At 43.6% G+C, this 27,648-nt stretch overlaps 1 protein-coding gene across 1 annotated transcript in view; it reads right to left on the minus strand.

The window, feature by feature from the left end:
• The window catches only part of LOC118369507 (sphingosine-1-phosphate lyase 1-like), a 38,640-nt gene that overhangs the window by 2,893 nt on the left and 8,099 nt on the right, over positions 1-27,648 (minus strand). Inside the window, exons 2-13 of the mRNA XM_035753938.2 lie at positions 18,057-18,222; positions 16,897-16,964; positions 16,224-16,371; positions 15,760-15,839; positions 15,425-15,553; positions 15,200-15,288; positions 7,390-7,498; positions 6,566-6,664; positions 6,252-6,398; positions 5,840-6,078; positions 4,750-4,896; positions 112-232 (exon numbers count right to left, since the gene is read on the minus strand). Of these exons, the coding sequence (XP_035609831.1) occupies positions 112-232; positions 4,750-4,896; positions 5,840-6,078; positions 6,252-6,398; positions 6,566-6,664; positions 7,390-7,498; positions 15,200-15,288; positions 15,425-15,553; positions 15,760-15,839; positions 16,224-16,371; positions 16,897-16,964; positions 18,057-18,222 (1,542 nt within the window). The remainder of the gene's footprint in view (positions 1-111; positions 233-4,749; positions 4,897-5,839; positions 6,079-6,251; positions 6,399-6,565; positions 6,665-7,389; positions 7,499-15,199; positions 15,289-15,424; positions 15,554-15,759; positions 15,840-16,223; positions 16,372-16,896; positions 16,965-18,056; positions 18,223-27,648) is intronic.

The following is a 27,648-nucleotide window of genomic DNA, read 5'->3' on the forward strand; positions in this document are numbered from 1 at the left end:
TGTGAATATAAATCTCAAAAAATAATCTTACACGATTGATATTTTCTATTAGAGCATTGGTGCACTGCTGGGAAGTTTATTCCAGGTAACGGAGTCAGCATTAACACTCACCATTCCAGTGGTCTTCTCTTTGGGGTTCTTCAAAATGAGAGCCACCTGCTCTTTGACCTCACTGATGAACTGTTCGGCCACACCTTCCTGTGTGTGCAGCACTGTACAACAGATATGGATGCTGCGGTGGGACAGAGAGAATGTTGTTTAAAGAGACACAAAAGTACTTAAAACATTACTCAAAATGGTGCCCGTGGTAGGGCTGCATGATTAATCAAATTCCAATCCAAATTGCGATATTGAAATGTGCATATCTCAAAAGGCTGTGATTTCTCTCCTTTCTTTGACACTAGACTACCGTACCTACTCTGATGAGATTCGCTAGACTCCGTTCATTCCCTCTCTACATGCACAGAGGATGCTGACCAATCACAAGAGTCCTCTCTCGCTCTCTGCATGGCATGCAGAATTGGGCTACTTTGAAAACGAGGTCACGGGTGAAAATGTATTGGTCGCGGGTTTGCACATTTTTGGGCTACTTCTAAATTGCACCGTGGCCGCCATTGCATTTCTCTTAAAATATATACATTTCACTGTGACCTGCTACTGATGACTATCAGGCAGTGAGGCAGGCTGTTGCTGAGTGAGTGAGTGAGTGAGTGAGTGAGTGAGTGAGTAGGACCGGTGGTGTGTGTGTGTGTGTGTTGAGCACAGTCAAGTGATGTGAGAACAACAAACTAATTAACTAGTACTAGCTAGCTAGCTACATCCTTTTCCCTCATAATTCTTGTTTGCCTCGTTTGTTGTGTCCTGACCGCCGCCAGTCTTACCAATCATTACTAGAGCCAACACAGCAAATAATTGTCTAACAGTTACAGAGAGAGACAAAGAGGATCGAACAATGTGCTTTCTTTCTGGGTATGTAGACAGGGCACAAAATGAAGGTAGTCCCGGGGACGCACAAAAAAATAAAATGTCTGGGACAGTTCAGACAGACTCTGGCACAGTTCTGGGAAGATAGATTCAAAATTCATAGAACTACTGTACATCAAAATATATATATTATTGCTTCACATTAGAACGGCAGCAATGCACACACGGCAGTAGGCTATGTGCAAATGTTCCAGAATTAAATTAGCGGGAACACACCGTTCTAAAAAGCTATCTGCACATGCGAGCAGTTTCATGAAACCGATGAAAATATCCATTCGAAATTTAGAACGAGGGGAGATCTAAAGATGCAACAACTAGCATGGGTTGCTAATATGACTAGGATTGTGTCTTCGCCTGCTGGACAATGAAAAAAACGTTTTGAAACAAGACATGCCTCAAAATGACATAAAACCTCTAGGTTTATGGTTAACCTCTACTCAGACTGCAAGGTGGGTGGGGTGCAGCAGACACTGGCCTTTCTCTCCGCTCGTGACCACTGGATCTGAACGAACCATGCAGAGTATGTCGACTGAATCAAGCCTTTAGATGTTAATGTTAACCAACATTCTAATAGTCAAACATGACTGCCGTTTAGCTTATATTGATGTAATTAAAAAGACTTACAAAAAAAAGATTTGGCTACATTTTCTGGCGCCTCCCTCACGTCAGCATCGGTGTGGACTTGAGAGGCTGTAGCCAATATGCATATATAACCCAAGCTACACTTTTACATATAGGCCAATTATTTATGTACATTTATGCAAAATATTATTCCAACGTTGGCCTTTATAGAGGGAAAGTGGTGAATTTCTGCCTCAGTTGACAGCCCCATGTATCTATGTCAGTAGTAGGCTATTCTTATTAGCCTTTTAAAAATCACTGAATGACCTAGGTCCAATGAGTAAAACCATGTTGGGATGGTTTGAAATGCACTTTGGAACAATTCTGGGAAGGTGATGAAAAAAAGTTATTCTTGAGCCCTGTGTGTAGCAAGCTAGCTAGCTAACATTGGTCAGAAAGTTGGAAGTCAGATGAGAATGGGGCGATTAATTCCATTACTGACTATCAAACTATAATAGTGTTTAAAAATTAATTTAAAAAAAAGTCTATTAACCTCTTCGGAGGACACACATGTACAATTTATGCATATGTAGCACAAAAGCTGTGAAAAAAAAATACATACACTTTACATATACATTTGACATACATGGTACTTATATATACACAGCAATCACATGACAATAATACATTACCAAACATTTAATCCCACCCATCAGCCTCAGGCCATCCCACCTATCACAGTAGACCATCTTCGTTTGGTTTCCACGTGACATATTTTCAATTGTGATGTTTTACATGAATTCTGAACCTTTGATCAACTATGACTTTCCAAAATCGCCCAACACTGCTATTTGTAAGGTTAGTTTTGTGATATTTTTTTAACCATTCCTGAACCTGTGACCAGAAACACGTTTTATAGGGGCAATACCAGAATAAATGATCTAGTGATTCGGGCTCTTCACAGCAAGAGAAGGTGTTTGAATACATTCCGAAGGCACTATGCTTTTGACTTTTTCCACATTTTACAGCTTAATTCTAAAATGAGATGAAAAATATTTTTTTCTGAGAAATCTACACACAATAATCCATAATGACAAAGCAAAAAAAAGTTTATAAATTTTAGCAAATTTAGTAAAAAAATAAAAAAACAGAACTACCTTTACATAAGAATTCAGACCCTTTGCTATGAGACTAAACATTGAGCTCAGGTGAATCCTGTTTCCATTGATCATCCATGAGATGTTTCTACAACTTGATTGGAGTCCACCTGTGGTAAATTCAATTGATTGGACATGATTTGGAAAGGCACACACCTGTCTATAGTCCCACAGTTGACGGTGCATGTCAGAGCAAAAACCAAGTCATGAGGTCGAAGGAATTATCCGTAGAGCTCCGAGACAGGATTGTGTTGAGACACAGATCTGGGGAAGGGTACCAAAACATTTCTGCAGCATTGAAGGATCCCAAGAACACAGTGGTCTCCATCATTCTTAAAACAGAAGAAGATTGGAACCACCAAGACTCTTCCTAGAGCTGGTCACCCTGCATTTTACATTTTTGCTATGCTGTAATAAAGCCCCCCCCATTAAAACAGCCTCTCTGATATTACCCAATTCAATTAGTGTTGTTTACACTGTCCAAATAGTTTTTCTGTAGTAGGATTTGTATTGTATAACGAGCTTCACAATCATTATTTTAATTCAGGGCTTATACATAGCCTATGCATATGCTTGAATATGTGTTTTGAATTAATCATAATATATAATAAAGCGCTGTTCACTTCAATTCATTGTTAGGCTTTGAAACAACATCCACAACGACCATGTTTGACTCCGTTTCAACCTGTTGTTGAACTTCTTTCTTCAAATTGATCAATGACAGTGAGGTGCGTTTTAAAAGCACAATACTGTTTTGATAAGTGTTTGTTTGAATTGCATTAATGTCAGAGTGGTTAGAAGGACAATAGAGCTCCTGAGTACCAGGCCATTGGCGAGTTGGGTACTCTCAACACATGTCCTGATTACATAAGAGGAGATTACCATGACTCAACGGTCACATGGAATTTAACTGACTCATAACTGCTGATGTAGCGGTAATACGGTAACAGCACTAAGCGCAGTGCATATAGTTCATTTGATTAAAACACATAGGATGTTTCTATATATGGAAAAACACACATTTAAAAAAAAAAAAAAACAGTTGACTGACTCTTGGTCGACCAATTATTTTCTTTGTCGGGGACAGCCCTAATGGAGTAAAAAGTACATACATTTTCTTTAGGAATGTAGTGGAGTAACGGTTGTAAAAATATATATAAATAGTCAATTACAGATACCCCAAAAAAGTACTTAAGTAGTACTTCAAAGTATTTTTACTTAAGTAGTTTACACCACTGAAGAAAAAAAGTGCCCGACAGCAGCAAAGCCCCTCAGCCACCTACCGTAAACAGGCATTGATTGCCTATGCGTTTTCAAGTGTAACGTCCTACATTAAAAAAACAAAAAAACATCCCGCAGGCTATCCCCTAGCCAAAGGCATGGTTCCTATTTACACATTCCGCAAAGACAGCTCCAAGAAGATGATAAACAAGATAGACAGGAGATACAAGAATCCTACACTGTACAACAAAAATAAGGGAGAAGTTGAAACATGTCACATTGATTTACTGGACCAGACTCCAATGCTTTGGACAGGATTCACCTTGCCATCAGTAGGCTACGTGTTATATGTTTAAGGCACTTTGACATTTAATAAGCCTACATATACATAATTACACAATCACAAGCTTCCTATTCCATCGGCAGCCTACGGTTCATTTAGGTCATTTAAGAAAGCAATGGTAAAATAACGGAACTCCTCATTCATTCACGAATAAGTGCTGCGCTTACAGCGCACTATATTTGGATGACCACGTTAAACATTTACGTTTGTTAATATGTAGGTGGAATAATCCTATCTAGCCATTTACAACGTTGGAAAATATTTGTTTCATTTACTTGTGTATTCATTCACACGATCTTATGTTAGAAGTGATGTTATCCACCCTGACAATTGTTTTCACTATGTCTGATGGAATTACCAAGTTTTCACCCAAGTGTTTCACAATATCCGCCATAGTTAATATTCTATGAAAAAAAGGTATACATTATAATTGATAAGTATGACTGAATTTCAAAGATGTGAAAAAAGTTTAGGGAAACATACCTGGATGGATACTGTAGCGTGTTGAGATTCCAACCCTTTGACGTCAGTGCGTTGGATAAACGGAAAATGTCGAAGACGTCAGAGCCTATTGCCACCACGGACACTTCAGGGTCTCCAAACACAAACACTCCATTTATCTTACGGATTCTATCCAGAAATAAACAAAACCAACACACCTCAAATATTTATCCTATCCAAAAACATTGATCTCAATTTGCTTACAAAGAGCTGTTAGAAACAGTGAAATCTAACAATATTCTGGGCCTGTTGTAAAATAGGTTAAAAGATGGTTTAGGAACCAACAGAAAGCGAATCAAACAAGCAAACTTGATGAAAGAAAAACAACCATAATGTTTCTGATTATACCTATAAAGGTTTTGCTTTACCACATATCCAAATCTGGTTAAAACCTCCACAGGCTCTGTGTCCCGAACTTGGGACGGTTGAGTTAATGTAGGCTAATGCAATTAGCATGAGGTTGTAAGTAACAAGAACATTTCCCAGGACATAGACATACCTGAAATTGGCAGAAAGCTTAAATTCTTGTTAATCTAACTGCAATGTCCAATTTCATTGTAATGGCAATTACAATGAAATAATACCATGCTATTGTTTGAGGAGAGTGTACAGCTATGAACTTGAAAATGTATTAATAAACCAATTAGGCACATTTGGGCAGTCTTGATACAAAATGATGAACAGAAATGCAATGGTTCATTGGATCCGTCTAAAACTTTGCACTTACAGTCTAGTGGCCAAAATCTAAATTGCGACTGGGATGGAATAATGCATTATGGCCTTTCTCTTGCATTTCAATGATCATAGTACAAACAAAAACTTTTTTTATTTCTTTGTATTATCTTTTACCAGATCTAATGTGTTATATTCTCCTACATTCATTTCACATTTCCCCAAAATTCAAAGTGTTTCCTTTCAAAATGTTATCAAGAATATGCAAATCCTTGCTTCAGGTCTTAAGCTACAGGCAGTTAGATTTGGGCATGTCATTTTAGGCAATCCTTAAGAGGTTTAACAGAGAAAGCCGAAAATCAAGGCCTATAATGTCTACAGTAAAAGATGGGTCTCTTACTCTGTCTTGATAGTTCGTGCAGTGTCAATGATCTTCTTAGTAGTCTTTATGTAGCCATCCTCTCCCATGTACATCATGGTGGCCCAGCACGCTGCGATGATACCGCCTGGCCGAGAACCTGCCACTGATGGGGATGCATAGATGCCCCCCTGCCAGTCTGGAGCCACAAAGTACTGGTAATGCCTGTACTGTTTGTCACTATACAGGATCACTGATGAACCTTTGGGGGCAAAGCCGTACTGGAGTAGAGGTAGATCAAAAAAACTATAAATTAGTCAACGACAACAACAACCAGTCAACACAACAACCAAAGAAAATGAGATGTTTATGAAACAATGAGCATCTTATGATTGAAAAGCAAGAGGGAGAAAATGTTAGGTAAGACTGTCTGAGATCCACACCCTGTTCTTACCTTGTGTGTGTCTGCAGAGATGCTAGTCACACCCTTTACACTGAAGTCAAAGGGAGCCAGTGGGTAATTGGCTTTGGCCATGAAAACTATTAGAAACCCTCCCAAACAAGCATCCACATGCAGAGGGAGGTTGTACTTTACAGCCAGCTGAAAAACACCATGTGTGATGGATTAGGTCATTTCAGGTAAAGTACTATGCAACAACATTGTTACTACACAGGTACACAAGCAACTTAATGTAAGAATTACCGGTTTTTAAAAATACATTTTCCCATGACTTAGTATGAGAAGTAGATAACAATGAGACGCTTTACCTTTCCTACTTCCTCAATAGGATCAATGATTCCATGGGGGAACTGGGGTGCGGAGCATACCAGCATGGCTGTGTTCTTGTTGATGGCTCGCCTCATAGCCTATACAAAACAACTAGGAGTTAAAAGGAATCGTGATATTGCTTTAAGACAAATGATTATGGCGATGATAAGTCTCATCCACCCTCAGTAAGAACCAGTCATTCTAATGTCATTGTTGCCACCATGTTTTTTTGTAGGCCCGGGACGACACCAGTATTGCGATACTGGCAAGGAAACAAAACACGAAGCAGATTTAACTTCTTTAGGAAAACAGCCCTAATTCTGGAAACAAACATCATTACGTTGTCATCCAGAGTGACATTAATGTATTTTTCCAAGCTACGTCACACAATATTTTAGGTTTGCAGGTTTTTTTTAAAGGACCAAAGAGTTCAGTCTGCTTTGTGTTTTCATTCTTGCCATGGAAAAAAAATAGAGATGCAAAAAAAACTAGGGCTGCGACGCTACCTGTAACTATTGTCATGTCTGAAATTGTCATCTTAAAACAGTCCAAACAGAGGAAGAGTTCCCCAGTCAGTCACGGCAGTGACAGTCATTAGTTAAAGTAGTGTCACGTTGCAAGACATCACACCGTATTCTTGTTACCTAAAGTAGGCTGGGGTCAAGGCTACCTATTACAATTGGGAATTTGTAAACCAACCAACCTACATTTACTCTGACCTTCTGTGTATGCAGACCTTTTGTTTATTGAGCACGGACTGACTTTCAAGTCAAGTTATTATTTGGACTAACCATTAGTATAGGAACAAAATAAATATTTGCACCTTAACATCCACTTTCAAGGTCTTCTTGTCCAGGGGGATGTGAACAAGCTTCATTCCAAAGTAGTTTGCTGCTTTGTCAAAGGCTGCATGAACACTGACTGGTGCGACACTGCAAAATTAGGGGAGGAAATACAGCACAGATTATAACCCTGTACTGTATAAAAATCAATTTCACAGGCGATATAACCCGTATATACAGCCACAATCACCATTTTATGAGACAGCAAACATTGAGCATGCAAATCAAGCTTGTTCTGAGACCAAATCAAATTTTATTAGTCACATGAGCCAAATACAACAAGTGTAGGTAGACCTTACAGTGAAAAGCTTACTAAACGAGCCCCTAATCAACAATGCAGATTCAAAACAAGAGATAAAAGTAACAAGTAATTAAAGAGCAGCAGCGAAATAACAATAGCGAGACTATACAGTTGAAGTCGGAAGTTTACATACACTTAGGTTGGAGTCATTAAACCTTGTTTTTCAACCACTCCACAGATTTCTTGTAAACAAACTACAGTTTTGGCAAGTCGGTTAGCACATCTACTTTGTGCATGACAAGTCATTTTTCCAACATTTCTTTACATATAGATTATTTCATGATATCACAATTCCAGTGGGTCAGACGTTTACATACAGTAAGTTGACTGAACCTTTAAACAGCATGGAAAATTCCAGAAAATGATGTTATGGCATTAGAAGCTTCTGATAGGCTTATTGACATCATTTGAGTCAATTGGAGGTGTACCTGTGGATGTATTTCATGGTCTACCTTCAAACTCAGTGCCTCTTTGCTTGACATCATGGGAAAATCAAAAGAAAATCAGCCAAGACCTCAGAAAACAAATTGTAGACCTCTGGTTCATCCTTGGGAGCAATTTCCAAACGCCTGAAGGTACCACGTTTATCTGTACAAACAATAGTACGCAAGTATAAACATCATGGGAACACGCAGCCGTCAAACCACTCAGGAAGGAGACGCGTTCGGTCTCTTAGAAATTAACGTACTGTGGTGCGAAAAGTGCAAATCAATCCAAGAACAACAGCAAAGGACCTTGTGAAGATGCTGGAAGAAACAGGTACAAAGTATCTATATCCACAGTAAAACAAGTCCAATAGCGACATAACCTGAAAGGCCACTCAGCAAGGAAGAAGCCATCGCTCCAAAACCCCCATAAAAAAAGCCAGACTATGGTTTGCAACTGCACATGGGGACAAAGATCGTACTTTTTGGAGAAATGTCCTTTGGTCTGATGAAACAAAAATAGAACTGTTTGGCCAAAATGACCATCATTATGTTTGGAGGAAAAAGGGGGATGCTTGCAAGCCGAAGAACACCATCCCAACTGTAAAGCATGGGGGTGGCAGCATCATGTTGTGGGGGTGCTTTTCTGCAGGAGGGACTGGTGCACTTCACAAAATAGATGGCGTCATGAGGGAGGAAAATTATGTGGATATCTTGAAGCAACATCTCAAGACATCAGTCAGGAAGTTCAAGCTTGGTCGCAAATGGGTCTTCCAAATGGACAATGACCCCAAGCATACTTACAAAGTTGTGGCAAAATCACTTAAGGACAACAAAGTCAAGGTATTGGCGAGGCCATCACAAAACCCTGACCTCAATCCACTTAGAAAATGTGTGGCCAGAACTGAAAAGCGTGTGCGAGCAAGGAGGCCTACAAACCCGACACAGCTACACCAGCGCTGTCCAGAGGAATGGGCCAAAATTCACCCAACTCATTGTGGGAAGCTTGTGGAAGGCTACCTGAAACGTTTGACCCAATTTAAACTATTTAAAAGGCAATGCGACCAAATACTAATTGAGTGTATGCAAACTTCTGACCCACTGGGACTGTGATGAAAGAAATAAAAGCTGAAATAAATAATTCTCTCTACTATTATTCTGACATTTCACATTAAAATAAAGTGGTGATCCTAACTGACCTAAGACAGGGTATTTTTACTAAGATTAAAATGTCAGGAATTGTGAAAAAACAGAGTTTATATGTATTTGGCTAAGGTGTACGTAAACTTCCAACTTCAACTGGAAACAGGGGGGTACTGATACAGAGTCAATGTGCGGGGGCACCGGTTATTTGCGGTAGTATGTACATGTAGGTAGAGTTATTAAAGTGACTATGCACAGATAACAACTATGCACAGATAACAACAGAGAGTAGCAGCGGTGTAAAGAGGGGGTGAGGGGCCACAGCAAATAGTCTGGGTAGCCATTTGACTAGATGTTCAGGAGTCTTATGGCTTGGGGGTAGAAGCTGTTTAGAAGCCTCTTGGATCTAGACTTGGCGCTCCGGTACCACATGCCGTGCGGTAGCAGAGAGAACAGTCTATGACTAGGGTGGTTGGAGTCTGACAATTTTTAGGGCCTTCCTCTGACACCGCCTGGTATAGAGGTCCTGGATGGCAGGAAGCCTGGCCCCAGTGATGTACTGGCCCGTTCGCACTACCCTCTGTAGTGCGGTCGTTGGCCGAGCAGTTGCCATACCAGGCAGTGATGCAACCAGGATGCTCTTGATGGTGCAGCTGTAGAACCTTTTGAGGATCTGAGGACCCATGCAAAATATTTTCAGTCTCCTAAGGGGGGAATAGGTTTTGTCTTGGTGTGCCTGTCTTCCGCATGCTTGGACCATGTTAGTTTGTTGGTGATGTGGACACCAAGGAACTTGAAGCTCTCAACCTGACCCACTGCAGCCCAGTCGATGAGATGTGGGGCGTGCACGGTCCTCTTTTTCCTGTAGTCCACAATCATCTCCTTTGTCTTATTCACGTTGAGGGGAGGTTGTTGTCCAGGCAGCACACGGCCAGGTCTCTGACCTCCTCCCTATAGGCTGGTCTCATCGTTGTCGGTAATCAGGCCTACCACTGTTGTGTGATCAGCAAACTTATTGATGGTGTTGGAGTTGTGTCTGGCCATGCAGTCATGAGCGAACAGGGAGTACATGAGTGGACTGAGCACGCACCCCTGTGGGGCCCCAGTGTTGAGGATCAGCGTAGCTGATGTGTTGTTACCTACCCTTACCACCTGGGGAGCGGTCCATCTGAAAGATTTGAGGGCACTATGGCGTTGAACGCTGAGCTGTAGTCAATGAATAGCATTCTCACATAGGTGTTCCTTTTGTCCAGGTGGGACAGGAAGGTGTGGCGTGCAATGTAGATTGTATCATCTGTGGATCTGTTGGGTCGGTATGCAAATTGGAGTGGGTCTAGGGTTTCTGGGATGATGGTGTTGATGTGAACCATGACCAGCCTTTCAAAGCACTTCATGGCTACAGACGTGAGTGCTACGGGTCGGTAGTCATTTAGACAGGGACTATGGTGGTCTGCTTGAAACATGTTGGTATTACAAACTCGGACAGGGAGAAGTTGAAAATGTCAGTGAAGACACTTGCCAGTTGGTCAACACATGCTCACAATACACATCCTGGCAATCCGTCTGGCCCCGTGGTCCTTTTGAATGTTGACCTGTTTAAAGGTCTTCCTCACATCGGCTGCGTAGAGCGTGATCACACAGTCGTCCGGAACAGCTGGTGCTCTCATGCATGTTACAGTGTTATTTGCCTCGAAGCGAGCATAGAAGTAGTTTAGCTCATGTAATCATTATATAAAGTGCCATTGTTTATAGTGACTAGTGATACATTTATTACATCAAATTATTAATTATTAAAATGGCTAGAGATTTGAGTCAGTATGTTGGCAGCAGCCACTCAATGTTAGTGATGGCTGTTTAACAGTCTGATGGCCTTGAGATAGAGACTGGAAAACAGCTTCTCGGTCCCAGCTTTGAAGTAATTGTACTGCCCTCGCCTTCTGGATGATAGTGGGGTGAACTGGCAGTGGCAGTGTCCTTGATAATCTTTTTGGCCTTCCTGTGACATCGGGTGATGTTGGTGCCCTGGAGGGCAGGTAGTTTGCCCCATGGTGATGCATTGTGCAGACCGCACTACCCTCTGGAGAGCCTTACAGTTGAGGGCGGAGCAGTTGCCGTGCCAGGCAGTGATACATCACGACAGGATGCTCTCGATTGTGCATCTGTAAATGTTTGTGAGGGTTTTTGGTGACAAGCCAAATTTCTTCAGCCTCCTAAGATTGAAGAAGTGCTGTTGAGCCTTCTTCACAACACTGTCTGTGTGGGTGGACCATTTCAATTTGTCCGAGATGTGTACGCCGAGGAACTTAAAAACTTTCCACCTTCTCCACTACTGTCCAGTCGATGTGGATAGGGGGGTGCTCCCTCTGCTGTTTCCTGAAGTCCACAATCATCTCCGTTGTTTTGTTGACGTTGAGTATGAGGTTATTTTCCTGACACCACACTCCGAGGGTTCTCACCTCGTCCCCATAGGCCATCTCGTCGTTGTTGGTAATCAAGCCTACCACTGTAGTGTCGTCTGCAACCTTGATGATTGATTTGGAGGCGTGCTTGGCCACACTGTCATGGGTGAACAGGGAGTACAGGAGAGGGCTGAGAACGCACCCTTGTCGGGCCCCAGTGTTGAGGATCAGCAGGGTGGAGATGTTTCCTACCCTCATCACCTGGGGGTGGTTCATCAGAAAGTCCAGGACCCAGTTGCACAGGGCGGGGTCGAGACCCAGGGTCTCGAGCTTAATGACGAGTTTCGAGGGTACTATGGTATTAAATGCTGAGCTGTAGTCAATAAACAGCATTCTTACATAGGTATTCCTCTTGTCCAGATGGGCTAGGGCAGTGTGATTGCGATTGCGTTGTCTGTGGACCTATTGGGGCGGTAGGAAATTGGAGTGGGTCTAGAGTATCAGGTAGGGTGGAGATGATATGATCCTTGACTAGTCTCTCAACGCACTTCCTAATGACAGAAGTGAGTGCTACGGGGCGATAGATGTTTAGCTCAGTTAACTTTGATTTCTTGGGGACAGGAACAACGGTGGCCCTCTTGAAGCGTGTGGGCACGGCAGACTGGGATAGCTTGAATATGTCTGTAAACACACCAGCCAGATGGTCTGTGCTTGTCCTGAGGATGCGGCTAGGGATGCCGTCTGGGCTAGCACCCTTGCGAGGGTTAACACGTTTAAATGTTTTACTCACGTTGGCCACGGTGAAGGAGAGCCCACAGGTTTTGGTAGCGGGCCGTGTTAGTAGCACTGTATTGTCATCAAAGCGAGCAAAGGAGTTGTTGAATTTTTCTGGGAGCAAGACGTCAGTGTCTGCGACAGTGCTAGTTTTCTTTTAGTAATCCGTGTTTGACTGTAGACCCTGCCACATACGTCTCCCGTTTGAGCCGTTGAATTGCGACTACGTTGTCTCTATACTGACACTTAGCTTGTTTGATTGTCTTGCGGAGGGAATAGCTACACTGTTTGTATTTGGTCATGTTTCCGGTCGCCTTGCCATGATTAAAAGCAGTGGTTCGTGCTTTCAGTTTTGCACGAATGCTGCCATGAATCCACGGTTTCTGGTTCGGGAAGGTTTTAATAGTCACCGTGGGTACAACATCACCGATGCACTTACTAATAAACTCGCTCACCGAGTCAGCGTAGACATCATTGTTGTTGTCTGAGGCTATCTGGAACATATCCCAGTCCACGTGATCGAAGCAATCTTGAAGCGTGGAATTGAATTGGTCGGACAATCGTTGAAAAGATCTGAGCATGGGCGTTTCCTGTTTGAGTTTCTGTCTATAGGCTGGTAGCAACAAACTGGAGTCGTGGTCAGATGTGTCAAAAGGAGGGCGGAAAAGGGTTTTGTATGCATCGCGGAAGTTAGAGTAGCAATGACCCAGAATGCTGCCAGCTCGAGTCGCGCAATCGACATGCTGATAAAATTTAGGGAGCCTTGATTTCAGATTAGTTTAGTTAAAATCCCCAGCTTCAATAAATGCAGTCTCAGGATATATGGTTTCCAGTTTACATAGAGTCCAGTGAAGTTCTTTCAGGGCCGTCGAGGTATCTGCTTGGGGGGGGGGATATACACGGCTGTGGTTATAATCGAAGAGAATTCTGTTGGTTGATAATGCGGTCGGCATTTGATTGTAAGGAATTCTAGGTCAGGTGAACAAAAGGACTTGAGTTCCTGTATGTTGTTATGATCACACTATGAGTTGAATCATAAGGCATACACCCCCATCCTTCTTCTTACCAGAGTTGTTTGTTTCTGTCGGCGCGATACGTGAAGAAACCGGATTGCTGTACCGACTCTGATAACGTATCCTGAGTGAGCAATGTTTCTGTGAAAGAGAGAATGTTACAATCTCTGATGTCTCTCTGGAGGGCCACCCTTGCTCAAATTTAATCTACCTCGTTGTCAAGAGACTGGACATTGGTGAGTAGTATACTCAGAAGAGGTGAGTCCGTCTACAGAGCCTGACCAGAAGACGGCTCCGTCTGCCCCTTCTGTGGCGCCGTTGTTTTGGGTCGCCTACTGGGATCAGATCCATTGTTCTGGGTGGTGGTCCGAACAGAGGATCCACTTCGGGAAAGTCGTATTCCTGGTCGTAATGTTGGTAAGTTGACGTTGCTCTTATATCCAATAGTTATTCCGGCTGTATGTAATAATACTTAAGATTTCCTGGGGTAACAATGTAAGAAATAATACATAATACTTATTGATGAAGCCAATGACTGATGGTGTACTCCTCAATGCCATTGGAGGAATCCCGGAACATATTCCAGTCTGTGCTTGCAAAACAGTCTTAGCATCTGCTTCCTCTGACCACTTTTTTATTGATCTCATCACTGGTGCTTCCTGCTTTAATATTTGCTTGTAAGCAGGAATCAGGATGATAGAATTGTGGTCTGATTTGCCAAATGGAAGGCGAGGGAGAGCTTTGTATGCGTTGTGTTTGTGGAGTATAGGTGGTCCAGAGTTATTTTTCCTCTGGTTGCACATTTAACATACTGATAGAAATTTGGTAAAACTGATTTAAGTTTCCCTGCATTAAATTCCCCAGCTACTCGGAGTGCCGCCTCTCGGTGAGTGTGGTCTTGTTTGCTTATGGCGGAATACAGCTCATTCAATTCTTCCTTAGTGCCAGCCTCTGACTGTGGTGGTATGTAAAACAGCTACAAACTCTCCCGGTAGGTAGTGTGGTCTACAGCTTATCATGAGATACTCTACCTCAGGCAAGCAATATCTCAAGACTTCCTTAGATATTGTACACCAGCTGTTGTTTACAAAAATACATAGACCGCTGCCCCTTGTCTTACCAGACGCCCCTGTTTAATCCTGCCACTACATCATATAACCAGCCAGCTATATGTTGATAGTGTCGTCATTCAGCCACGACTCCGTGAAGCATAAGATGTTACAGTTTTTAATGTCTCGTTGGTAGTTTAGTCTTCCACGCAACTCGTCAATTTTATTGTTCAAAGATTGCACGTCTGCTAGCAGAATGGAGGGAAGTGGGGTTTATTCGATCGGCTAAGAATTCTCAAAAGGCAGCCAGACCTTCGCCCCCTCTTTCTCCGCCTCCTCTTCACGCAGATTACGGAGATCGGGGCCTGTTCCCGAGGAAGCAGAGTATCCTTCGCGTCGGGCTCGTCAGAGTCGTGAAAGGAACAAGAGGATTCTGTTAGTCCGTGGTGAGTAATCGCAGTCCTGATGTCTAGAAGTTATTTTCTGTCATAAGAGACGGACGGTAGCGGCAACATTATGTACAAAATAAGTTTAAAAAATAAAGTTAAACAACGCAAATAAATGAACAAAAGAAAACTATTGGCTGGGGCCACGTAAAACGTCTGCCATCCTCTCTGGTGCCATTTTACCCATCTGGTGTGCCATGAATAAAAATAATCTGGGGCTATATTTTGACAGTGAACTTACATTTCAGGATGTTTCACACCCCGCTCATAGGCCATGTCTCTGTACGCCTTGCATGCCATCAATATGCTTTCAGTTCCTCCGGAGGTGACCTGGACAAAGCAGAAACAGCAGCAGCAATCAGTGTTCAAAATATGCTGGCGCATACGTTTTGTTTATTCTCTTGAGAAGAACATTTCCCAAACCCTAGGTCAGTGAGTCTTGTGGGAGTACTGAAGGTAAACTCACTGTGCCACAAGAGTTGGGCCCACCGTTGAAGAGGGTACACGCCATTCTCACAATCTCTGCCTCCATCTTCCTCACACCGGGAAAGAGGTCTGGGTGAAGTGGGTTGCTCCATGCAAAGTCTCCATATACCTAGAAACAAAAAGGAGGAATATAAGAAGGGAATCACTAAGCGATGAGATTTGTCATATAAACAAGGGATATTCAGACTGTAGAATGAGCTTTACATTTTTTTTAAAATGTATTACTCAAAACACTACACATAGATGTTAAACTTGATTGTTCATTCAAAGAATTCAAGACAAAACAAAGATTGTTGTTTTGTGGACTAGACATACCTTCACCAAAAGTTTGGTAAGTGTCTGATCTCCCCAGTACACTGCGCCTGAAACTCGTCCTTTCTCCCAATCCACTTCATCTGCGAAGAGCAGACAACAACAGCAATACCTCAGGAAATGACTATATATTATAATTTCACAACTTTCCCTACAAATAAAACCAACGCTAAAAACACCCTGTGCAACAGGCACACTTGTCAAAATGTTTGTCACATTTATTTTGCCACAAGTAGCCAATACAAAAAAGGCACGTGAGGTAATTTGCTCCGTAATAAGCCATTACATTATATCTCATAAAAAACACAGTCTAGAACATACCAGTGCATCTTACTCTGTATTTTGTTTTCTATGATATAGTCAATACCATATATATGGCAGTAAGTCAACGGCCCCATAGGCTACAAAGACAGAATGTAGAAAAATAAGCTCCAGAAACTGCTCTGGGACAACTCTCAGCCACTTACTCAGTGTTTGATACTCTCTGATCCGGTCTAGAACTTGAACTTGGCTAAGCCCTTGTTCAGGCAGCTGTTTAGTGTAGCTCATGCCCTCCTTCAGTGTGCAAAGACTGAGAGACATGTCAGCCAGGGCCTTTTTCAGCTGGTTCTGGATCTGGTGCAAAGAGACACAGAGTTAGTTACATTACACACATCACCGCTCAGACAACACAAACCATTCCCAAGGAGGAGTGGCATTGAGGAGAGTTTTTAGGCTACAACACTCTGGCGTTCACAACTTATCTAAAAGTGTTCTCGGAAATATTGAAAATATATGAAAGCAAATCAAAACTAGCTAGTTGTGAAAGTATAGGTGATAGCCCAGATCTTCCTGGCATGCTAACCAAATATGTTTGTGGCGAGACAGCACTCAACTTATATAATGTAAATTTAGATATAACCATCGGATTAAAGTGTAGCCTATTAAATCAAAATAGTTCTAGTCATTCTGTAATGACCAACAGTAACCCAACATTATCACAAGTCCACGATGTAAACTGTGTCAAAGTTCTCACCCACCCACCCCCCTTCCCGCATGCCGACACTCAAGTCATCAGTGAGTGACTCATACCACGCCAGACAAGGAAGAGTCAGAGCACATCTGTGGAATAGAGGAACACAATAACCGCTTGAAACTTACTGTTGCGCCAACAAAGGGTATTTTTCTGATGAGTCGAAAGCACTGCTTCTTGAGTCGGGATGTCAGGGCTATTAAGCGACAAAAGAAAGAGACTGATTGTGTTGAAATAAATGGTAGATGTGCAGCACTGTACAAAACCACAAGCTGAATTCGACGGGGAATTGTTATATAATAATGCAGCTGCTTGGAAAGGGCAGACAATTAAAAAAAAGACCAACAGCTGGCGTACAAGCTAATACTGGAACACAGTTTCCTGACAACATTCCTGACAAATTAGATTTTGTGTACAGCAAGTTACTTGCCATCAACAACAAAAAAACGAATCGTAATTTCCACTGATTTGGAATAGAAATATCATTGATCTGTAGTATTCTGGAAAATTCACAAACATCGAGTGAGAACACTAACATGTCTGAACATAGTTATGTCACTTGTAATGACTGTAAAACAGTCTCTTTGTACATTTTCCAGCAAACTGAAGTGTGGAACAAGAACAAATACAGCAACTGCAAGTTCAAACATATTTCAAATGGTTGGCCAGCGACAGAGTGCTGTAACTGATCAGCGATACACCGAAATTGTTTTGTCAGCTGATCATTGCTCACAATTATAAATCAGGAAAAAGTATTGAAGTCCATACAGGGATTGAGATTAAGGCTTGCCATTACGCCCGGGGCAAGTGACCTGAGCAGTTGCCCCATTGGTCAGGTCATTTATTTTAACTGACAACAACCAAAATACAAAGAATTACAGTAGTCTGGACTCTCTGGTTCCCCCACTGTGGGCAAGTGATCATAATCGTCGGGCAACCCCAAAATACTCAATCCCTGCCATACTTCGGTTCCAACTCTAGCTGCTTTAATGCTGACACCTACCCTGCATCTCAATTCTTTACCGTTCTACCAGTCTGCACATTGGATTGACATAAGCATGAGCCAGAGAGAGTATTACATCATATTCTTACACCAGTCCGTTCCTTTTAAATCCATGAGGGGAAGTGAATAATTGCACACTCATTCAGACGGGTAAAGAATCACGAAGCAGCATGTCTGATTAAAATCACAAAAAAAACAACACTTTCCATAATGTAGAACACCCATTCATCACGTTTTCCATGCATACGATACACGCATGCTTTATTCCATAATGAGAAAACATACTTTCTTGCTGAAACAAGAAGCCTTTGACCCAGACTGCTCCTAGGGTAGATACGAGAGTAGCTCCAATGATCTGCCAGGGTTCCAGCTCCTCGCAGTTGGTGTTCACAAGCCGCTTGCCTTCCTCCAGGTAGAGCAGTAGCATATCCTTGTACACCTCCAAGGCACTCTAGGAACATAGAGAGATGACATTGTTCATTTCCAATTGTAGCTCCGTCTGTACTGCTATGCAATGTGTAAGGATTTTCTGGGTGGGCCGTGGAGACTACATGCACAAAAAAAACAAAAAAAACATCCTCTCACTGTCAACTACGTTTATTTTCAGCAAACTTAACCTGTGTAAATACTCGTATGAACATAACATTCAACAGGCATAAACTGAACAAATTCCACAGACATGTGACTAACAGAAATGGAATAATGTGTCCCTGAACAAAGGGGGGTCAAAATCAAAAGTAACCACCAGGATCTGGTGTGGCCACCAGCTGCATTAAGTACTGCAGTGCATCTTCTCCTCATGGACTGCACCAGATTTTCCCGTTCTTGCTGTGAGATGTTACCCCACTCTCCCACCATGGCACCTGCTAGTTCCTGGACATTTCTGGGGGGGAATGGCCCTAGCCTACACCCTCCGATCCAACAGGTCCCAAACGAGCTCAATGGGATTGCGATCCGGGTTCTTTGCTGGCCATGGTAGAACAATGACATTCCTGTCTTACAGGAAACCACACACAGAACGAGCAGTATGGCTGGAAGCATTGTCATGCTGGAGAGTCATGTCAGAATGAGCCTGCAGAAAGGGTACCACATGAGGGAGGATGTCTTCCCTGTAACACACAGCGTTGAGATTGCCTGCAATGACAACAACTTCAGTCCGATGATGCTGTGACACACTGCATCAGACCATGACGAACCCTCCACCTCCAAATCGATCCCGCTACAGAGTACAGGCCCCGGTGTAACGCTCATTCCTTCGATAATAAACACAAATCTGACTATCACCTCTGGTGAGACAAAACCGCGACTCGTCAGAGAAGAGCAATTTTACCACAAAAAGTTATTTTTGTTATATTTAACATTTTGAAACGAAATTAAGTCCACTAATGCCCAAAATGATTAACACGGCTGTTCATTTGAGAGAGATGCAAAGACAGCACAAATGTTACCTTTTAAAAAAAAATAAAAGTAAGGATGCCACCCAGTGTTCTCATAATCATCCCATATCTTTGATAAACACAGAAATTAAAACTGATTTCCAAAATGTTGTCGTCCCATCTTGAGACTTACTTATTTGTCCTTTGCCATTTTTATTATCCATGGAACATCTGGCCCAGGCAACTTTTCAATCGAAAGAAATAAGTAGATTTTTGGCAAATTGGTGTTATCAATTCATCTCATTATATGCAGACGATATTTTACCATATCTAGACAACTTATCTTAAATCGCTCTCAAACACATTGAAGATCATAGATTAATTTCATAACTTGAGATGAAGCTGAATTTATCTAACCAAATCAGCATTACTGACTCTCAAGACCCCAACGGAGTGCATTTCTTCTATTGGAATCCCAAACGTTTCTGATTTAAAATATTTGGTTGTAGATACAGTTGCAGTTGGAAGTTTACATACACTTCGGTTGGAATCATTAAAACTCGTTTTTTCAACCACGCCACAAATTTATTGTTAAACTATAGTTTTGGCAAGTCAGGTAGGACATCTACTTTGTGCATGACAAGTACTTTTCCAACAATTGTTTACAGACAGATTATTTCACTGTATCACATTCCAGTGGGTCAGAAGTTTACATACACTAAGTTGACTGTGCCTTTAAACAGCTTGGAAAATTCTAGAAAATGATAGGCTTATTGACATCATTTGAGTCAATTGGAGGTGTACTTGTGGATGTATTTCAAAGCCTACCTTCAAATTCAGTGCCTCTTTGCTTGACATCATGGGAAAATCAAAAGAAATCAGCCAAGAAAAACAAACCTGTAGACCTCCACAAGTCTGGTTCATACTTGGGAGCACGGTACCACGTTCATCTGTACAAACAATTATACTTGCATACTAACACCATGGGACCACGCAGCCGTCATACCGCTCAGGAAGGAGATGTGTTCGGTCTCCTAGAGATGAACGTACTTTGGTGCGAAAAGTGCAAATCAATCCCAGAACAACAGCAAAGGACCTTGTGAAGATGCTGGAGGAAACAGGTACAAAAGTATCTATATCCACAGTAAAACAAGTCCTATAGCGACATAACCTGAAAGGCCGCTCAGCAAGGAAGAAGCCACTGCTCCAAGACCGCCAATAAAAAAGCCAGACTACGGTTTGCCAATGCACATGGGGACAAAGATCGTACTTTTTGGAGAAATGTCCTCTGGTCCGATGACAAAGGTAGAACTGTTTGGCCAAAATGACCATCGTTATGTTTGGGGGGGAAAGGGGGATGCTTGCAAGCCAAAGAACACCATCCCAACCGTGAAGCACGGGGGTGGAAGCATCATGTTGTGGGGGTGCTTTGCTGCAGGAGGGACTAGTGCACTTCACAAAATAGATGGCATCATGAGGTTGGAAAATTATGTGGATATATTGAAGCAACATCAAGACATCAGTCAGGAAGTTAAAGCTTGGTTGCAAATGGGTCTTCCAAATGGACAATGACCCCAAGCATATTTACAAAGTTGTGACAAAATGGCTTAAGGACAACAAAGTCAAGGTATTGGAGAGGCCATCACAAAGCCCTAACCTCAATCCTATAGAATATTTGTGGGCAGACCTGAGAAAGCGTGTGCGTGCAAGGAGGCCTACAAACCTGACTCAGTTACACCAGCTCTGTCAGGAGGAATTCACCCAACTTATTGTGGGAAACTTGTGGAAGGCTACCCGAAACATTTGACCCAAGTTAAACAATTTAAAGGCAATGCTTCCAAATACTAATTGAGTGTATGTAAACTTCTGACCCACTGGGACTGTGATGAAAGAAATAAAAGCTGAACCAAATCACTACTATTATTCTACCATTTCACATTCTTAAAATAAAGTGGTGATCCTAACTGACCTAAAACAGTGAATATTTATTAGGATTAAATGTCAGGAATTGTGAAAACTGAGTTTAAATGTATTTGGCTAAGGTGTACGTAAACTTCCGACTTCAACTGTATATTGTAACCCCCCTCATCAAATAGAGAACAAAAATAAATATACTGAACAAAAATATAAAACGTGTTCCCATGTTTCACGAGCTGAAATAAATAATCCCAGAAATGTTCCATATGGACAACAGCTTATTTCTCAAATTTTGAGCAAAAATAATTTGTTTGGGGTGGCAGGTAGCCTAGTTGTTAGAGCGTTGGGCCAGTAACCGAAAGGTTGCTAGATCGAATCCCCGAGCTGACAAGGTAAAAATCTATTGTTCTGCCCCTGAACAACGCACTGTTCCTAGGCCGTCATTGTAATTAGGAATGTGTTCTGACTTGCCTAGTCAAATCGAATAAAAAATAATTACATCCCTGTTAGTGAGCATTTCTCATTTGCCAAGATAATCCATCCACCTGACAGGTGTGGCATATCAAGAAGCTGATTCAACAGCGTGTAAAAAGTGCAGATGTCTCAAGTTGAGGGAGCGTGCAATTGGCATGTTGACTGCAGGAAGGTCCACCAGATCTGTTGACAGATAATTAAATGTTCATTTCTCTACCATAAGGCTCCTCCAATGTCATTTGGAGGTCAGGGCCCTGTGTAGGCCATCCAGCTTCCCCACTTGTGGGATCATCTGAGGAGGGAGGGGAGGCAGGGAAGGAGAGGGGAGGGAAGGGGAGGCAAGGAGAGAGGGAACTGAGGAGTATTTCTGTCTGTAATAAAGCCCCTTTGAAGGGAAAAACTCCCCAGTGGGTAGGCCTGGCTGCCAAGTGGTTGGGCCTATGCCCTCCGAGGCCCACCAATGGCTGCACCCCTGCCTGCACCCCTTCCCAGTCATATGAAATCCTTAGATTAGGGCCTAATTAATGCATTTAAATTGACTGATTTCCTCAAAATGAACTCAGTAAAATCTTTGAAAATGTTGCATTAACATTTTTGTTCAGTACACAATTTGGTCACAAAAACAAATAATTTTTATGTGCATCACTCACAGCCTTTTATCCGCAACAAGTAAATTTGATGGAAACATCTCTGGTGGGAAAATGTGCATAATGTTTCAAAATGGACTTTAGAATATTCACATAAAACTATTTTGCCAGTTGGATGGAAACCTAGCTACAGACACTGACTGTCACCACATATCACCGTCATTTAATCATGTCCCCAATAGCAGATCTTGTGCACAAGATCGAAATGACCATCCCTTAAAACACAAGTCACAATGCAATTCCCTCATAATCAATTGACATCACACGTTCCATCGTACACAGTTCAACACACCATCAGTCAACTTTAATCTTTGCGAAAGTAGAAATACAATACCCAACAAGTACCAATACGTCTACTAATGACAAGTACTTACACCAGAAGACTCGCGCTACGGTTCAATTTATTTCGCTCTGTAGACACGCAGTTGCGGACATTACGTTAGAGAGAAAGTGACTTGGGTAATCTGCTACTTCAAAATCCAACTAGTCTTTAGAGTGACAGGTAGCCCTGGTCGCAGTTGTAAATGAGAACTTGTTCTCAACTGTCCTATATGTTTAAATAAAAAGGTGAAATACATGTTTGTTTTTTAAAGAGCGCTAAGAACCTTGGCGTGATCCTGGACAACACCCTGTCGTTCTCAACTAACATCAAGGCGGTGGCCCGTTCCTGTAGGTTCATGCTCTACAACATCCGCAGAGTACGACCCTGCCTCACACAGGAAGTGGCGCAGGTCCTAATCCAGGCACTTGTCATCTCCCGTCTGGATTACTGCAACTCACTGTTGGCTGGGCTCCCTGCCTGTGCCATTAAACCCCTACAACTCATCCAGAACGCTGCAGCCCGTCTGGTGTTCAACCTTCCCAAGTTCTCTCACGTCACCCCGCTCCTCCACTCTCCACTGGCTTCCAGTTGAAGCTCGCATCCGCTACAAGACCATGGTGCTTGCCTACGGAGCTGTGAGGGGAACGGCACCTCAGTACCTCCAGGCTCTGATCAGGCCCTACACCCAAACAAGGGCACTGCGTTCATCCACCTCTGGCCTGCTCGCCTCCCTACCACTGAGGAAGTACAGTTCCCGCTCAGCCCAGTCAAAACTGTTCGCTGCTCTGGCTCCCCAATGGTGGAACAAACTCCCTCACGACGCCAGGACAGCGGAGTCAATCACCACCTTCCGGAGACACCTGAAACCCCACCTCTTTAAGGAATACCTAGGATAGGATAAAGTAATCCTTCTCACCCCCCTTAAAAGATTTAGATGCACTATTGTAAAGTGGCTGTTCCACTGGATGTCATAAGGTGAATGCACCAATTTGTAAGTCGCTCTGGATAAGAGCGTCTGCTAAATGACTTAAATGTAATGTAATGTAAAATCCCACAACCAGGTGAGGTGGAGGAATAGGAGTCAGCTGACTACACTCTGCCCCTGTCATCCATTAGACATAACATTTGTAGCCAATGGAGGAGAGAAACCTCAGACACTTTTCCCTCCCCAAACAAATTCACTTGGTTCTCATTTGAGTAGTGCAGAGGAAGTGCAATAACATGCAGGTAGGTGTTCATTATCAATCAACTCAAAAACTATCTGATACGTCAAACGTATTCCAAATACAAAATACATTCAGTAAGGAATACACTATTTCAGGTGTGGAATATAGGAAAAATTAGTGTAGTGTCAACAACGCAGCTACTGCCAGCTAGCCTACTTTAGCAGTACTGTATCATTTTAATCATTTTAGTCAATAAGATTCTTGCTACGTAAGCTTAACTTTCTGAACATTCGAGACGTGTAGTCCGCTTGTCATTCCAATTTCCTTGCATTAGCGTAGCCTTTTCTGTAGCCTGTCAACTATGTGTCTGTCTATCCCTGTTCTCTCCTCTCTGCACAGACCATACAAACGCTCCACACCACGTGGCCGCGACCACCCTAACCTGGTGGTCCCAGCGCGTACGACCCACGTGGAGTTCCAGGTCTCTGGTAGCCTCTGGAACTGCCAATCTGCGGCCAACAAGGCAGAGTTCATCTCAGCCTATGCCTCCCTCCAGTCCCTTGACTTCTTGGCACTGACGGAAACATGGATCACCACAGATAACACTGCTACTCCTACTGCTCTCTCCTCGTCCGCCCACGTGTTCTCGCACACCCCGAGAGCTTCTGGTCAGCGGGGTGGTGGCACCGGGATCCTCATCTCTCCCAAGTGGTCTTTCTCTCTTTCTCCCTTACCCATCTGTCTATTGCCTCCTTTGAATTCCATGCTGTCACAGTTACCAGCCCTTTCAAGCTTAACATCCTTATCATTTATCGCCCTCCAGGTTCCTCGGAGAGTTCATCAATGAGCTTGATGCCTTGATAAGCTCCTTTCCTGAGGACGGCTCACCTCTCACAGTTCTGGGCGACTTTAACCTCCCCACGTCTACCTTTGACTCATTCCTCTCTGCCTCCTTCTTTCCACTCCTCTCCTCTTTTGACCTCACCCTCTCACCTTCCCCCTACTCACAAGGCAGGCAATACGCTTGACCTCATCTTTACTAGATGCTGTTCTTCCACTAACCTCATTGCAACTCCCCTCCAAGTCTCCGACCACTACCTTGTATCCTTTTCCCTCTCGCTCTCATCCAACACTTCCCACACTGCCCCTACTCGGATGGTATCGCGCCGTCCCAACCTTCGCTCTCTCTCCCCGCTACTCTCTCCTCTTCCATCCTATCTTCTCTTCCCTCTGCTCAAACTTTCTCCAACCTATCTCCTGATTCTGCCTCCTCAACCCTCCTCTCCTCCCTTACTGCATCCTTTGACTCCCTATGTCCCCTATCCTCCAGGCCGGCTCGGTCCTCCCCTCCCGCTCCGTGGCTCGACGACTCATTGCGAGCTCACAGAACAGGGCTCCGGGCAGCCGAGCGGAAATGGAGGAAAACTCGCCTCCCTGCGGACCTGGCATCCTTTCACTCCCTCCTCTCTACATTTTCCTCCTCTGTCTCTGCTGCTAAAGCCACTTTCTACCATTCTAAATTCCAAGCATCTGCCTCTAACCCTAGGAAGCTCTTTGCCACCTTCTCCTCCCTCCTGAATCCTCCCCCCTCCCTCCTCCCTCTCTGCAGATGACTTCGTCAACCATTTTGAAAAGAAGGTCGATGACATCCGATCCTCGTTTGCTAAGTCAAACGACACCGCTGGTTCTGCTCACACTGCCCTACCCTATGCTCTGACCTCTTTCTCCCTCTCTCTCCAGATGAAATCTCGCGTCTTGTGACGGCCGGCCGCCCAACAACCTGCCCGCTTGACCCTATCCCCTCCTCTCTTCTCCAGACCATTTCCGGAGACCTTCTCCCTTACCTCACCTCGCTCATCAACTCATCCCTGACCGCTGGCTACGTCCCTCCCGTCTTCAAGAGAGCGAGAGTTGCACCCTTCTGAAAAAACCTACACTCGATCCCTCCGATGTCAACAACTACAGACCAGTATCCCTTCTCTCTTTTCTCTCCAAAACTCTTGAGCGTGCCGTCCTTGGCCAGCTCTACCGCTATCTCTCTCAGAATGACCTTCTTGATCCAAATCAGTCAGGTTTCAAGACTAGTCATTCAACTGAGACTGCTCTTCTCTGTATCACGGAGGCGCTCCGCACTGCTAAAGCTAACTCTCTCTCCTCTGCTCTCATCCTTCTAGACCTATCGGCTGCCTTCGATACTGTGAACCATCAGATCCTCCTCTCCACCCTCTCCGAGTTGGGCATCTCCGGCGCGGCCCACGCTTGGATTGCGTCCTACCTGACAGGTCGCTCCTACCAGGTGGCGTGGCGAGAATCTGTCTCCTCACCACGCGCTCTCACCACTGGTGTCCCCCAGGGCTCTGTTCTAGGCCCTCTCTTATTCTCGCTATACACCAAGTCACTTGGCTCTGTCATAACCTCACATGGTCTCTCCTATCATTGCTATGCAGACGACACACAATTAATCTTCTCCTTTCCCCCTTCTGATGACCAGGTGGCGAATCGCATCTCTGCATGTCTGGCAGACATATCAGTGTGGATGACGGATCACCACCTCAAGCTGAACCTCAGCAAGACGGAGCTCCTCTTCCTCCCGGGCAAGGACTGCCCGTTCCATGATCTCGCCATCACGGTTGACAACTCCATTGTGTCCTCCTCCCAGAGCGCTAAGAACCTTGGCGTGATCCTGGACAACACCCTGACGTTCTCAACTAACATCAAGGCGGTGTCCCGTTCCTGTAGGTTCATGCTCTACAACATCCGCAGAGTACGACCCTGCCTCACACAGGAAGCGGCGCAGGTCCTAATCCAGGCACTTGTCATCTCCCGTCTTGATTACTGCAACTCGCTGTTGGCTGGGCTCCCTGCCTGTGCCATTAAACCCCTACAACTCATCCAGAACGCCGCAGCCCGTCTGGTGTTCAACCTTCCCAAGTTCTCTCACGTCACCCCGCTCCTCCGCTCTCTCCACTGGCTTCCAGTTGAAGCTCGCATCCGCTACAAGACCATGGTGCTCGCCACGGAGCTGTGAGGGGAACGGCACCTCAGTACCTCCAGGCTCTGATCAGGCCCTACACCCAAACAAGGGCACTGCGTTCATCCACCTCTGGCCTGCTCGCCTCCCTACCACTGAGGAAGTACAGTTCCCGCTCAGCCCAGTCAAAACTGTTCGCTGCTCTGGCCCCCCAATGGTGGAACAAACTCCCTCACGACGCCAGGACAGCGGAGTCAATCACCACCTTCCGGAGACACCTGAAACCCCACCTCTTCAAGGAATACCTAGGATAGGGTAAGTAAGGGTAAGTAATCCTTCTCACTCCCCCCAACAAGATTTAGATGCAAGTGGCTGTTCCACTGGTTGTCATAAGGTGTATGCACCAATTTGTAAGTCGCTCTGGATAAGAGCGTCTGCTAAATGACTTAAATGTAAATGTAAATGTAAAAACTGCTCATACCGTATCTGCATTTGACAAATTAAGCCTATTCCCAAATCAGTGGCTATAGTAAATCATTGATTAATTTCATGAGTGCGGTAAAATGTGTTTATCTAGATCACTACTTTTTTTTTTACAACACTGCGTTTCTGCTTGATAACAATAAAGGTAGTATCCATGAAGGTCTCCTATAATCAGATAGGAAAAAGCTTAAGGTCCACAAGACAGTAACTTGAATAACCACTATTCCTAACCACTGAATCGAACATCGCATAAAGCCTTGAGGGAAATATCATAGGTACTGGTGATGCAGTACAATGACATCATGCAAACTAACCATGCTCAACGCAGAGTATGTGTTTGCAACGCAAACACTTTTAGTTGACGACTGACTACTTGCTTAAATGGAATCACGTCAATCCAGGTCTAGTAAAAGTCGCAGCAAAAAAACAAAAAACAGTATGGCATTTAAAAAATGGTTTACGTAATAAAGACTACTGGCAGTAGTTTTACAGGCAGGGGCCTAGCCTATAGTAATGACAAA

This window comes from Oncorhynchus keta, chromosome 36 (genome assembly GCF_023373465.1).
Source record: "Oncorhynchus keta strain PuntledgeMale-10-30-2019 chromosome 36, Oket_V2, whole genome shotgun sequence".
NCBI lineage: Eukaryota > Metazoa > Chordata > Actinopteri > Salmoniformes > Salmonidae > Oncorhynchus > Oncorhynchus keta.